Source organism: Sceloporus occidentalis, unplaced genomic scaffold, assembly GCF_023333645.1.
Source record: "Sceloporus occidentalis isolate IW3139 unplaced genomic scaffold, rSceOcc1.0.p SCAF_3, whole genome shotgun sequence".
NCBI lineage: Eukaryota > Metazoa > Chordata > Lepidosauria > Squamata > Phrynosomatidae > Sceloporus > Sceloporus occidentalis.
Genome location: NW_028316983.1, coordinates 81,245,060 through 81,260,686, shown reverse-complemented (window position 1 = coordinate 81,260,686; position 15,627 = coordinate 81,245,060). Strand labels below are relative to the sequence as shown.

At 44.2% G+C, this 15,627-nt stretch overlaps 2 protein-coding genes across 6 annotated transcripts in view; one reads left to right on the top strand and one right to left on the bottom strand.

Annotated features, from left to right (window-relative positions):
* The window catches only part of LOC149316321 (large ribosomal subunit protein mL37-like), a 27,621-nt gene extending 13,719 nt beyond the window's left edge, over positions 1-13,902 (bottom strand). The window contains exons 1-2 of one of the 2 annotated variants that reach the window (XM_089515204.1): positions 13,425-13,902; positions 4,890-5,073 (exon numbers count right to left, since the gene is read on the bottom strand). In XM_089515204.1, the coding sequence (XP_089371330.1) occupies positions 4,890-5,073; positions 13,425-13,800 (560 nt within the window). In that variant the 5' untranslated portion in view covers positions 13,801-13,902. The remainder of the gene's footprint in view (positions 1-4,889; positions 5,074-13,424) is intronic. The other variant, XM_089515205.1, reaches the window with a different exon arrangement.
* Positions 13,554-15,627, top strand: part of CYB5RL (cytochrome b5 reductase like) — an 18,809-nt gene continuing 16,735 nt past the window's right edge. The window contains exons 1-2 of one of the 4 annotated variants that reach the window (XM_089515207.1): positions 14,080-14,108; positions 15,061-15,214. The gene's annotated coding sequence lies outside the window, so the exon portion shown is untranslated. Of the gene's footprint in view, positions 13,644-13,881; positions 13,922-14,075; positions 14,109-15,060; positions 15,215-15,627 lie in introns of those variants that run through there. The other 3 variants (XM_089515206.1, XM_089515209.1, XM_089515210.1) reach the window with 3 other exon arrangements.

Here is a 15,627-nt window from a genome sequence, read left to right as displayed (position 1 = left end):
CATTCTAACCTGTAACTACAATGACCTGTAACTGCAAAAAACATTCATTTCACTCATTTACCCCCTGCCTTCTGTCCCATCGCATCCCTCTGCACCTATTGCTGGGTCAAGCCTGTGCTCCTGTACTTTACAAGTCCCACTCTATATGAAATATACAAACTGGAAGGCCTCGGGAAAACACTTCCCAATGTTTGAAAGATGCTTTAAAAACAAAAAGTATAGCTGGACGCATATTAGACTCTCACATCTCATAAGATTTTACAGTTTAAAAGAGGGTCAAGCACAAATACATGCAACACCTCTAGCTCTAAGAGTAGAAGCACTATTGTATCCTATATCAAGGATGAAAGGGTGCTCCAGTCACAAAGACAGGCAAGATTACTTGCTCCCCCAACAAGCAAGCACAGTGACTGGAAGGAAGCAATGTCACAATAGTGAACTGTGCCTAGGGTTGCCATAAGTGAGGACCTCCAAACCGGGACAAATGTAGGACAACGTTTTCAAATGTAGGACACATTTTATAAAAATGGAGGACACTCAAAAATTGAGGCTTTTTTTAGAAATGTTAATAGAAATGCATGTTTCTTAGGCATGATCAAAATGGAGGATGTTTTGACATTATTCGTAGACAGATCACGGAAATGTACTTCCCTTTCTGGCTGCCCCCCTCTCCCCATTCCAAACAGCACATTTGGGCATTGATCATGGCTTTATTTTAACATTGCCTCTTGCATATTTCAGAGGCTTATTCCACAACCAAACCCTTTGGGTTTAACACTGAACATGGGTTAACATGGCTATGCATATAGAACATGGTTAAACAAAAAGTGGATTTGCCCTCGGTTTCAGGTGTCTCACCAAGTATACTTCTCAGAAGTGTGTACTTGGTCAAGGGACTTTGGTTTTTCTTCATTTTGACTTGTTTTGTCTGTATTCCTCCCCACTAAATAAAGGAGACATGAAATGGAGTTAATGGGTACAAGTTGTTAAACAAAAAAGTCTTGTGAGATTCTGTAGGCAAGAGGTGCACCATGTTAAGAACTGCATTAAGCACACTTAGGCTGCTGCCACACTGCTTTCACTCTCATCACTCCATCCTATGGAATCCTGGGATTTGTAGTTTGTTGTGGTGCCAAGGCTGGGCTTTGAAATCTCAGGCATAAGAGAGGCAAAAGGCTTGGGCTGCATCTACACTGGAGAAATAATCTGGTTTGAGACCACTTTAACTGTCTTGGATGAATGCTATGGAATTCTGGGAATGGTGGTTTGTTCCAGCACCACAGCAGAATGGCAGTTAACCCCTGGAAAGCTCTCTGACCAAGGTGACCAATGCCCTCACCCCAAAATGTAGGGCACCCAAGCAAAAAAATGTAGGACATGGCCAAAAATAAAAGCTAAAAACACCCATGTAATTATAAATCCATGCTTCTTAGCCATGATCCAAATGGAGAACATGTCCTGGAAAAGGAGGAGGGTGCCTGGTCACCTTGTCTCTGGTCCAAAATACACTGCAGAAATAAAACAATGCTGGACTGAAATGCCCAGAGTTCCTCACCAAAGCTGCATCCACACTGAGGAAATAATCCAGTTTGAGAGTGACTTAACTGTCCTGGGTTAGTGCTGGGGAATGCTGGGAATTGTAGTACACTGAGGCCCCAGAGCTATCTCTGACAGGGAGTCCCATAACCCTCCAAACGTAGTTGAACTGCAGTGCCCAGAATGCCTCCCCAGGTGCATCTACACTGAGGAAATGGTCCAGTTTGAGACTGCTCAGTGCTGGGGAATCCTGGGAATTGTAGTCTATTGTGGCCTCAGAGCCATCACTGACAGAGAAGTCTCAATGTCTCCCAAACACTAGCATTCCCAGGATTCCCTAGCACTGAGTTAAAGCAGTCTCAAAGCGGGTTATTATTCCTGCAGTGTGTGTGAGAGATATAAAAGCTAGGGACTGGATTCATTTGGAGGATCTCTGTGTCCAAAACACACTGCTTGGACTGCCAGGGCTCAGTGCTATGGAATCCTGGGAATTTTAGTTTATTGTGGCATTGAGCTTTGGCAGTTAAAGGGGTCTCAAAGTGCAGAGGGGGGGGGGGAGAGAAAAGCCAGGGAGTGTGAATGAGAAGCTCACCTTGGCTGTGACTACTCTGAGAGGAGGAGGAGGAGGAGGAGGAGGAGGGAGGGAGCCAAGGGAAGTGGCCAAGACCATCAGCCTCCTCTCTTCCACCGAAGACTGCTGGCAAGAAGCTCTGCCCCCGCCTCCTCTGTGGACCATTCAGCTTCCTTCTGTCAAAAGAGCTCTGGTGCCACAAGAAACTACAATTCCCAGAATCCCATAGCACTGAGCCATGGATGTTTAAGGGGGGGTCAAACTATTTCTGCAGCCTTTTGCTATCCCAAAGCCCTTCCTATTTACAAGCAAGGCAAAATCTCTTCCTTCCAAGCCATTGAAAACCAACCCAAGTGGAGGGGGGCTGATTGCTTCTTTCCCATTGGTCAGCTTCCGGAGAAATTTGCATATTACACGGAAAGGTGTTTAGGGCCTCAAAAACGACCCTGTGATAAAGAATTACAAGAATACTGACCTGGTAGACATTTAAAAGATGAGGCAATTAGACTCCCAGGGAAACAGGAACGATTGATGGCCTTTTTTTTTTCTTTGCTCACTGTAACCTGAAAGTAAGGCCTCTTGCAGGGTATATATACCAAGTGGGCTGGCAATAGCTCTGAGTGGCAGGTCTCCTGAAGACCTGCTCTCTAGGCTAAGCCAGGCAGGGAGGCACACAGCCATGGGGAGGGCTGGAGCTGCCTCCAGGGCCTTGCTGGGGGGGGGGAGGTCCCGGGGGAGGGGCTAAACTGGGGCGGGACGTGTGGCCCCGCCCCAAACTGGGAAAGTCCCGCCCCCAGGTGGGATATGGCAAGCCTAACTGTGCCTGTTCCTGGAAAGGTCTGATCTGACACAGTGACAAGTCTCAATAACATCCCATTTGGATTAGTGCAAGGTGCTGTAGTGGGACCACCTTTGAAAAAGTTGGTATAAAGAGCTGTAACCAGACAGTTAATTGGAGCTGGTTAACAGGAATCATACAGCTCCCCTGTTTCAACAGCTCCACAAGTTGTCAGTCTGTTTCCAGGCACAATTCAAAGTGCTGCTTATGTCCTATAAAGCCCTATATGGCCTTGGTTCAAGATATCTGGCAGACCACATTTCCTCGTTATGAGCCAGCCCTGGACTCTAAGATCCACAGGTGAGGCCCTTCTTTCAGTCCCACCACCTTCATGGGTAGAGGTGAAGAAAACACAAGAGAAGGCCTTCTTGTTGGCCAACCCTTGATTTCCCTAAGGAGGCTACAATGGCCTCCACTTTGCTGTCCTTCTGTGAGAAGGAAAGACATTTTAGGGAGGCTTTTAGAACTGATGGCTTTAAAGAAAATGGCTGTAAAGGGGCCCTGTATTTTTTTTAACCGTACTGGTTTTTTAAAAAAAATCTTTTAAAAGTGTATGTTTTCACTTGCTTTAATATGGCTAAAAGTTTAATTCTATTCTAATGCTGAATTTATGAACATTTTAATTATATTGTAATCATTTTAATTTGTAAGCCACTTTGAGTTCCACTTCAGGGGAAAATATAAATAAAGCTAACAATAACCACAACTTATAATTTACACTGAGTATTTATTTAAATTGTACTTGATGTCATTTTTTCTTTATAAAGAAAATATGACATAGGGCCAGAACAGACAGGTCAAAATAAAGCTACTTTGGAGGTATGCTATTTAAATGACATGCATCTTAAGAGGCCGGAAGCTGCGCCAAAGCTGAGCTCCAGTCCTTAGGACTGGAGCATGGCTTTGGCTTGGCTTCTGACCTCTTAGATGCATGCATAATTTAAACAACATACCTCCAAAGTGACCCGAAACAGCTTTATTTTGGCCTGTCTGTTCAGGCCCATAGTTAGAAATGTATGTTTCTCCGTTTTTATACTACTCATGTATAAATCTAGAAATTTTAGTCAAAAAATCAACCCCAAAAATTGAGTCAATTTATCCACGGGTCAAAATAAATAACATACTTTAACTCTTATAAAAAAAGGAACCACCCCTGGTGAAAAGACAAGAGTATAATCTGTCCTGGAAGTAATGACATCCCCTCAACTCTCCCATCCATCCAGCTTTTAGGATGAGCACAGTTATGCCTGCCAAAATTTTGTTTTTTGACATTGTTTTCCTTTCCTTCACCCTTTAGATCCCTTGTTAGATGCCTCTAACTTTTATCTTCAATTTATCCATGAGTCATATCAAAATACATAATTTGGGCCCTAAAACCTGCCTTCGACTTATACACGAGATTGACTTATAGTCAAGTGTATACACTATATTACAGTTTAACTTACCAATGTGAACACAGGTAACTACATTAAATGCTTTGGAATTTTTAACTTATTTCTTAATATTATTCATTTCTTTCACCACATGTTAGAAATTACCATCTTAGAAGCACAAAGGAGTGGACAGGTTCAGGGGCTAATTCTTGCCCTCAAGACTCACAGGGAGCTTGCGGGCCTGAGAATGTTCAGAAAAACAAAACAAGAGATCCACTTCTACTTTTGTTTTCTAAGTGGAGATGAAATGTTAAGGCTTTGTTCTCATTTTTACCACAAAATTGCTCATGGAAGTCTCCCAGAGCAGAAAAATGTTCTCCCTGCACACGCACACATAAAAAAAAGCCCTCCCGGTGTCAGGGAAGGGTGTACTAGGCAGACTCTGGTTGAAAAAAGAGCTTTGCAGGCACTTTCCCCACTCCTGAACTACAGCGACATCATCTGTTATAGCAAATCAAAAATAACATCTAGAATTAACCACTAGAAAGAAAGACTTAAAACAAAGACTTACTAGTTGACTTCTTCTGGTGTAAGTTCCTCAGTGCTAACCCAAAAAAGCGCACGAGAGATGGCATTTTGGACTCTCTCATTCTGGCCTTCCCATTCATGAGCTGTGTCATTCATTATGCTAAGTATCTGAGGGGGTAAGCCTTCTACTAGTTTTGTCTTGGTAAGCCACAATGCCTGTTTTACACCTGCAGACAAAGAAACACATTGCTAGATGACAATGTACTCTGTACTGCCATTCAGGTTATATGAGAACTGAAGACACTAGCATCTTCCACCACCATACATTAGACAACCAGTGAACTCCAGTTGCTACAGAAGGACATGGCTCAGTTGTTTTCTTAGAGCAATGAGTCAGGATTTTGATAAACTAATTCACAGTCTTGGATTACTATTTGCCACCAAGCAGCCAATGCACAGAACTAGTTTACATGTGTGTCACTCTGCATATTCTATTTTCTTACATCTATTAATAATTATTTTCCTCTGAAGGTAACTTAGGTGCATAAATATAAGCACCGCAAATAAATAAATAAATAAATAAATCTACACCATAGAAATAATGCAGTTGGACACCAGTTTAAATACTGTAACTCTTTTGAAATCTTTTTTCATCTTGGATTTGTTGTTATTGTTATTAGTAGTAGTATTCCGATTTCCCCCCAAAACTGGGACTCAAAGCTGCCTAGTTTTACAAGGTCTTGAACCTTCCCTGTGAAAGAGTGCTGGTGCCTCACAAAACTACAAATCCAAGGTTTCTGTAGGATAGAGCCATGCATTGTTTCTGTACAATCAGTGAAGTTTTGATCTGAAAGACCCAAGTGTAGCAACATCATCTTATGCAGTATAACTGCATAACATCATCATCTTACATAATATCCTTGTAGTACAGGAACATTATCTCACTTTTCATACTTCTCATATTTCCTCTGTTGAGGAATTTCACATCTCATATGAAGGATTTACATACATTTTGCTATTGGGTAGCATTTCCAATATATTTGAGTACAGTGGAGCCTTGCCTTACACGGGGATCCATTCCAGACCCCCCCCTCCCGGTAAGGCAAATACCACATAAGCTCAAGCACCTATGTTCACAGCGGCGGGCGCACGTCCACCATTCAATGGATTGCAGCACAGCTTCCACATAAACCATAAGCCATGTATGGAGCAGGCGCGCTGCACTTCAGTATACAGTCATCCCTCCATATTTGCGGATTTGATATTTGCGGATTTGATTATTCACGGATTTCATTAATATGTTCTCTCTAGGACTGTCTAGGTCCTCCAGTGCAACTCTGTGGTCAACACCAGACACCGACCACAGAATTGCACTGGAGGAGCTACAAACCTAGTGAAGTGTTTTCTCTGGGAATCTCTAGGTCCTTCAGTGTGATGTTTGGTTAAAGTTGAATTATGCTGGAGGACCTAGATATTCCTAGAGAAAACATTAATAAATTCTGTGAATAATCAAATACGCAAAAGTCAAACTGGCAGATGTGAAGGGATGAGTGTATTTTAATGTCTAATATTTCAACTTAATAAACTGTTTAATTGTTTTTTTTAATTTTATACTTATATTTTTATTAATTCATTTGTACAGTTTTAAGTTGTATCTTTCAAATATGTCATTAGCCACGTTGGTATTATAAGGAGAAAGATGGGATATAAATGAATATGACGACAATGATGATAGGACAGTTCCTATGGCCAGCTTTGTTTTGTTTTCTTTTTCACTGGGATTACCACAAACTGACCAGATGGGATCTTTTTCTTCACACCCTTCCCAAAAGCATTATGCAAAGTGATCTTGCAGCACCTTTGAGACTGAGGGGTGAAACAGACCACTATAAAAAGCCGGCTTCCAGCCAGCTTGAAGGTGTGGTGTACAGATGGCACATGTCCCCAAGACACCCGGAAGCCAGCTTCACACCAACCGGCTGCCCACATACTGGCTGGCTTCCAGGCTCTCCGGCGGCATGATGTTTACACGTCGCAATCTGCTGGAGTGCCTAAAAGCCAGCTTCCGTCCGCAGCGGGGCAAAAAAGCTGGCTTTTGCTGCCACAAAAAGGAACAGCTACTTGCTGCTTCTTTTTGGCCCAGCAAAAAAGTCAGATTGGGGCCACAGTGTGTGGTTGCCACAGCCCCAATTCAGCTTTCTCAGGGGGGTTTCAAGCCGTCCCTTTGGATCTGTCTGTTTTGCACCCAACCAAAAGACAGAAGATGGTACCATGATTAAACATTGATCAGGAAGGAGAATGCAGCCAAGAAATTAGAAGAAGACAAGGAATGGGAAGGGCAGTTATGAAAGAACTAGAAAAGATCCTAAAGAGTAAAGATATACCGTCATCCCTCCACATTCACAGGGGTTAGGGGCACAGGACCCCCATGAATGTGGAAAACCTGCAAATAAAAAAAACCACAATGTTTTCACTTGAAAGAACACCTCTTTAGGAATCTCTAGGTCCTCCGGTGCAACTCTGTGGTCAACATCTGCCAGACATTGACCACAGAATTGTGCTGGAGGAGCTACAAATGCCTAGCGAAGTATTGCCTCTAGGAATCTCTAGGTCCTTCAGTGTGACTACTGATTAAAGTTGACAACAGAGTTGCACTGGAGGACACATTCCTAGAGAGAATATATTAATAAAATCCATGAATAATCAAATCTGCAAAAGTCAAAGCCGCAAATGTGGAAGGATGAATGTACAACTGAGCACTAAAATGAAAATCATCCAAGCCACTGTATTTCCCATTGCCATGCATGGATGTGAAAGTGAACAGTGAAAAAAGCTAACAGAACAAAAATCAACTCTTTTGAGATATGATGCTGGGAAAGAGTGTGTTGGATACCGTGGACAGCCAAAAAGACAAGCAAATCGGTCTTAGACCAGATCAAGTCAGAAATCTCCCTGGAAACCAAGATGACTAAACTGAAGCTATCGTACCTGAGACACATCATGGGGAGCCATGATTCAATGGAAAAAATAACGCTAGGAATAATGCTAGGAAAGGGAGAGGCAAGTATAAAGAGAGGAAGACCACAAACCAAATAGATAGACTCAACTAGGGAGGTTACCAGTATGAATTTACAGGACCTAAGCACAGCAGTGGAGAACAGGGTGTTATGCAGCAAATTATATTACATATATTACATATGACTAGTACCATGTTTCCCCCAAAATAAGACACTGTCTTACACTTATTTTTCCTCAAAAAGACACACTATGGCGTATTTTCAGGGGATGTCTTAGTTTTATTACGTATGGTACAACAATCTACATTTATTCAAACATAGTTAAGTCATCATAACTATCCAAATCCGGACTTCAATCCTGAATTTCTTGCGACTCCATTTCCTTTAGAACCATTGGCCCCAATCTTTCTGCTCCCTTCCCGCCCCCTTCCGTTCCGTGCTGGGCCTATCACTAAGTCTTATTTTGGGGGTATGGCTTATATTGCACAAATATTTAGAAATCCTGCAACGCCTTATTTTATGGGTATGTCTTATTTTGGGGAAAACAGGGTAATACGATTACAGTCTAACTTCCATCCACAGGGCCACCATGAGTTGGGGGGTCAACTGGAAGGCAGCTAACAACAAGCATGAGTTTCGTAGACTTGAGCCTGCTTCCTCTGATGACCAAATGCATCTGAGGAAGTGGACTCAAGTCTATGAAAGTGCATGCTAACAACTTTGCACTTTCAATTAGGCTGCATCTGCACTGCAAAAATAATCTATTCTGACTCCAGTTTAACTGTCATGGCTCAATGCTATAGATTTCTGGGAAATGTAGTTTGGTAAGGCACCAGAGCTCTCTGACAGGAAATGATAAATATCTTACAAAAACTGTAATTCACAGAATTTCATAACCTTAGGTCAAGGCAAATGGGGGTCAAATCGGATTATTTCTGCAGTGTGGATCCATCCTTTGTCTCCAAGGTGCTGCAAGATCCTTCTGCAAACTGAGGCTGCACCTGCACCACAGAAATAAACCAGTTTGAGAGTACTATAACTGCCATGGTTCAAGGTTATGGAATCCTGGGAACTGTAGTTTGCTCTGGGCTCCAGAGCTCTCTGACAGAGAAAGCTAAATATCTCAGAAAGCTACAAATCTCAGGATTCCATAGCACTGAGCCAGGGCAGTTGAAGGGACGTCAAACCCCATTTCCCCCCTGCAGTACAGATCATATCTAAAGAGATTACTGAACTACCTTCTTATAGTGCTGCTATTCCACTCTGACTGCCTCCTATTGCATTCTGGGATTTGCAGTTGAGGGAGGAGCGTTTAGAATTCCCAGCCAGAGCTCTTAGGCCTCACAGAACTACAAACCTCAGAATGCAACAGGAGGCAGCCAGGGCACTCAAAGTGGAAAAGCACCACTAAAAGAATGCAGTGAAGTCATCTACTAACTGCTCACTGTTAGCGATAGCAGCTTCATTTATATACCATGGTTTACAATGTGTAAGCTAATTAATAATAACAATAACAATAACAATAACAATAATGATTTATTTATAGCCCACCCAATCACAAGCTGGGTACTCTTTTTAGCAACCTCAGAAGGATACAAGCCTAAGTCGAGCTTGACCCTCCTTGGGTGGTACTGAATTTGCAACCTTATGATTTGAGAGTGAGTGGCTGCAGTACAGGCATTTAACCACTGTGCCACCAGGCCTCCCTGGTGTCACAACAAACTACAGTCCCCAGAATCCCATAGCCTTGAGCCAGGGCAGTTGAAGTGGGGAATGAATCAGAATGTTTTTCAATCCAAGGTTGTGAGTTTGATCCCAGGCAGGGGCTCCAGGGCCATCTCAGCCATTATTATTATTATTGTTGTTATTTGTATCCTGTTCTTATCCCAGAACTGGGACTCAGAGGAGCTTCACAACATTTAAAAACAATACAATTAAAAACACAGAAAAGTGATACATTAAAACAGAATTAAATTGTTAGAATATTAAAATACATTAATTATTCAAAGAATAAAAATACAGTTAAAAGGTAAAATATTTAAACACTTAAAATGATACAACACCTAGCTGGTCCTTTAAGGACATTGTTTTAAAAAGCCTGCCTGCATAAGAGGGTTTTAACCTGCCGGCAGAAGGCCAGTAAGGAGGGGGCCATTCTGGTCTTCCTGGGCAGGGAGTTCCAAAGTCTAGGGGCAGCCACTGAGAAGGCCCTCTCTCGCGTCCACACCAACCGTAATTGTGATGGCGGTGGGATGGAGAGAAGGGCCTCTTCAGAGGATCTCAGGGCCTGGGCCAGTTCATACTGGGAGATGCAGTCTGCCAAATATTGTGGACCTGAGCCTTATAGGGCTTTATAGGTCATAACCAGCACTTTGAATTGTGCCTGGAAACTAACTGGCAGCCTTGCATCCTTCCATAGGTTGCTAAAATGAGTACCCAGCTTGTTGGGGACAATTAGCTTACACACTGTAAATCGCTTTGTTGTTATTATCCACCCTTGAGTCAATCTCAACCCATGCAGATGAAACCTCTCCAAGAACTACTATAGTCCACTTCTCTGCTCAGGTCCTGCAAATTCATACCTGTGACCTGCTTAATAGAGTCCATCCATCTAGCGTGTGGCCTTCCTCTCTTTCTGCTTCCCTCCACCTTTCCTAGCATTATTGTTTTTTCCAGAGAGTCATGCCACCTCATGATGTGCCCAAATACGACAGCCTCAGTCTTGTCATCTTGGCTTCCTCTAGGTGTCTGGATTGATTGCTTAGGGAGCACTTAAGTGCACTGATAAGGAAGGGGACATACTAAAACAAATGACAGTACTTGCCCACAGAGAAACCATATTTGCCCATAGAGAATCATTGGAAAATGCTTGTCCATAGCAAATATTCTCCAATGATTTCCTATGAACAAGTATGGCTTCTCTATGGGCAAGCGTTCCCCAATGTGAAGTCGAAGGCTTTCATGGCTGGCATCCATAGTTTTTTGTGGGTTTTTGGGGCTATGTGGCCATGTTCTAGAAGAGTTTATTCCTGATATTTCGCCTGCATCTGTGGCTGGCATCTTCAGAGAAACTGCCCAATGTTTCCCTATGGGCAAATAGTCCCAATGTCTTCCTATGGGCAAGGGTTCCCCATGGATTCCCTATGGGGCAAGGGTTCCCCCATGGATTCCCTATGGGGCAAGGGTTCCCCCATGGATTCCCTATGGGGCAAGGATCCCCCATGGATTCCCTATGGGCAAGGGTTCCCCCATGGATTCCCTATGGGCAAGGATCCCCCATGGATTCCCTATGGGCAAGGGTTACCCCATGGATTCCCTATGGGCAAGGATCCCCCATGGATTCCCTATGGGCAAGGGTTACCCCATGGATTCCCTATGGGCAAGGATCCCCCATGGATTCCCTATGGGGCAAGGGTTCCCCAATGCCTTCCTATGGGCAAGGATCCCCCATGGATTCCCTATGGGGCAAGGGTTCCCCCATGGATTCCCTATGGGGCAAGGGTTCCCCCATGGATTCCCTATGGGCAAGGATCCCCCATGGATTCCCTATGGGGCAAGGGTTCCCCCATGGATTCCCTATGGGGCAAGGGTTCCCCCATGGATTCCCTATGGGGCAAGGGTTCCCCCATGGATTCCCTATGGGCAAGGATCCCCCATGGATTCCCTATGGGGCAAGGGTTCCCCCATGGATTCCCTATGGGGCAAGGGTTCCCCCATGGATTCCCTATGGGCAAGGATCCCCCATGGATTCCCTATGGGGCAAGGGTTCCCCCATGGATTCCCTATGGGCAAGGATCCCCCATGGATTCCCTATGGGGCAAGGGTTCCCCCATGGATTCCCTATGGGGCAAGGGTTCCCCCATGGATTCCCTATGGGCAAGGATCCCCCATGGATTCCCTATGGGCAAGGGTTACCCCATGGATTCCCTATGGGCAAGGATCCCCCATGGATTCCCTATGGGGCAAGGGTTCCCCAATGCCTTCCTATGGGCAAGGATCCCCCATGGATTCCCTATGGGGCAAGGGTTCCCCAATGTCTTCCTATGGGCAAGGATCCCGCATGGATTCCCTATGGGGCAAGGGTTCCCCAATGTCTTCCTATGGGCAAGGATCCCCCATGGATTCCCTATGGGGCAAGGGTTCCCCAATGCCTTCCTATGGGCAAGGATCCCCCATGGATTCCCTATGGGGCAAGGGTTCCCCCATGGATTCCCTATGGGGCAAGGGTTCCCCCATGGATTCCCTATGGGCAAGGATCCCCCATGGATTCCCTATGGGGCAAGGGTTCCCCCATGGATTCCCTATGGGGCAAGGGTTCCCCCATGGATTCCCTATGGGGCAAGGGTTCCCCCATGGATTCCCTATGGGCAAGGATCCCCCATGGATTCCCTATGGGGCAAGGGTTCCCCCATGGATTCCCTATGGGGCAAGGGTTCCCCCATGGATTCCCTATGGGCAAGGATCCCCCATGGATTCCCTATGGGGCAAGGGTTCCCCCATGGATTCCCTATGGGCAAGGATCCCCCATGGATTCCCTATGGGGCAAGGGTTCCCCCATGGATTCCCTATGGGGCAAGGGTTCCCCCATGGATTCCCTATGGGCAAGGATCCCCCATGGATTCCCTATGGGCAAGGGTTACCCCATGGATTCCCTATGGGCAAGGATCCTGCATGGATTCCCTATGGGGCAAGGGTTCCCCAATGCCTTCCTATGGGCAAGGATCCCCCATGGATTCCCTATGGGGCAAGGGTTCCCCCATGGATTCCCTATGGGGCAAGGGTTCCCCCATGGATTCCCTATGGGCAAGGATCCCCCATGGATTCCATATGGGCAAGGGTTACCCCATGGATTCCCTATGGGCAAGGATCCTGCATGGATTCCCTATGGGGCAAGGGTTCCCCAATGCCTTCCTATGGGCAAGGATCCCCCATGGATTCCCTATGGGGCAAGGGTTCCCCCATGGATTCCCTATGGGCAAGGATCCCCCATGGATTCCCTATGGGCAAGGGTTACCCCATGGATTCCCTATGGGCAAGGATCCTGCATGGATTCCCTATGGGGCAAGGGTTCCCCAATGCCTTCCTATGGGCAAGGATCCCCCATGGATTCCCTATGGGGCAAGGGTTCCCCCATGGATTCCCTATGGGGCAAGGGTTCCCCCATGGATTCCCTATGGGCAAGGATCCCCCATGGATTCCCTATGGGCAAGGGTTACCCCATGGATTCCCTATGGGCAAGGATCCTGCATGGATTCCCTATGGGGCAAGGGTTCCCCAATGCCTTCCTATGGGCAAGGATCCCCCATGGATTCCCTATGGGGCAAGGGTTCCCCCATGGATTCCCTATGGGGCAAGGGTTCCCCCATGGATTCCCTATGGGCAAGGATCCCCCATGGATTCCCTATGGGCAAGGGTTACCCCATGGATTCCCTATGGGCAAGGATCCTGCATGGATTCCCTATGGGGCAAGGGTTCCCCAATGTCTTCCTATGGGCAAGGATCCCCCATGGATTCCCTAAGGGCAAGGGTTCCCCAATGTCTTCCTATGGGGAGGCGGCTACCTTCCTGGAGGCGGGTCCCTCGGTGGCAGATGAAGCAGGGCCTCTCCTTGTAGGCGGGCATCTCCTCCTGCGGCGGGCAGCGGGGCCTGCGAGGGTCGTGCCAGCCTCGCTCCCAGACGGGGAAGGAGGGCTTGGCCAGCCAGGGCACGCGGTGCAGCTTCCCCTCGTAGGTGACGACGTCCAGCTCGGGCACCTGCTCTCTCACCGGCGGCGGCTTCCGTAGGTACCAGGGCAAAGGGGCGCCCGGGGGAGGGCCCCGCACTGTCCAGGGAGTGCGAGGGAGCGGGCCGCGGTGGACCCGAGGGCCGTAGAGGGACTTCGCCCGGCGAGGAGGCTCCCACAGCGCCCGCCGGGGCCATCGCCGCAACGCCAGCATCGTCGCCACTTCCTCCTCGAGGTCACCGCGGCAGCAGCAGCAGCAGCAGCAGAGGCCTCAATCTTCCCTGGCCGGAGTGGCCGCCGCCATTTTGACTCTGTTCCTCCCCAAAGCATGGCGGGTAAAGGGGCGGGGCTCTTCCCCTTTGATTGGCAGCGGAGGGCCGTTTCTCTGAGCCGATGCCCCGCCCCCCGCCCCAACTGAGTCAAGTACAGTAGTCGACTGTTGCTGAGGGAATGAATGTTCTTCTGAGGGCCAGGGATTGTTATTGACCCTGACTGAGTCAAGCGCAGTGCTAGCTTTACAGAGTATAAATAAATGTTAAAAAATAAATATATGAATAAATATTGAAAACATATAAATGAATTTTAAAATAAATATATAAATAAATATCAAACATATATATATGTGTGTGTGTGTGTGTGTGAATGTTAAAATGAATATATAAATAAATATTAAAATATATAAATAGATATTATATATAAATGAATGTTAAAATAAATATATAAATAAATGTTAAAAATATATATAATTGAATGTTAAAAATAATTATAAATAAATATTAAAATATATAAATGAATATAAATATAAATGAATGTTACAATAAATACATAAATAAATAATAATAATAATTTGTTTATTTATATACCGCTATTCCAAAGATCATAGCGGTGAACAGCAAGTAAGCTAATTAGCAAGTAAGCTAATTTGCCCCCAACAGTCTGGGTACTCATTTTAGCTCCCTCCTCGGAAGGATGCAAGCCTGAGTCGAGCTTGGGCCCTTTTGCTGGTCTTGAACTCGCAACCTTGTGGTTTTGAGTGAATGGCTGCAGTACAGGCATTTAACCACTGCGCCACCACCGCATATAAATGAATGTTAAATTAACTATTTAAATAAATATTAAAATATATAAATGTTAAATATATATATATATATATATATATCTAAATGAATGCTAAAATAAATATATGAATAAATATTAAAATATATATGAATACATGTTTAAATAAATATATAAATAAATGTTTATATATATATATATATATATGAATGTTAAAAGAAATATATAAATAGATATTAAAATATATAAATGAATGTTAAAATAAACATATAAATATTTAAAATAAATGAATGTTGACATAAATATATAAATAAATATTAAAATATATAAATGAGTGTTAAATATATAAATAAATATTCATATATATATATATATATATATATATTAAAATAAATTAATGAATAACTATGTCTCACAGATCTACAGTTCCGAGAATTTCATAGCACAGAGCCATGGCAGTTAAAGAGGTGTCAAACCAGATTATTTCTGCAGTTTGGACTCAGCAATAGTCAAAATTCAAACCACTACACCATGTCTGCATATATCTAAGAAGAACTGCCAATACAGCTTAGGTATATAATTTATTTTTATGTTATTTTATTAATTAATAAGAGTTCATCAAGTATTTTACATTTTGATACACCAATGAAAATTATATATAACTAGATATATTGTATTCCTGTTAATCCTTTTATAGGTCTACCTATACACATACACATATATTATATCACACCAAATGACATTATCGATACATCAAGAAACACACAACTTTAGGTATAAATTTTAGAAAGGGTTCTAAAATCTCTCCATATCAGAACTCACAGATTAATAAATATTTGAATACCTGGGAAGGTTTTAAAAAATCAAGAATTGCTCCAGGTTTTATTAGTTAAAAATAAAGAAACAGTAATAAGGAAATTATTATTATTATTCCTCAGATTTACCCAGAACCCCCTTCCCCAACAGATAGTAATATCAAATAACA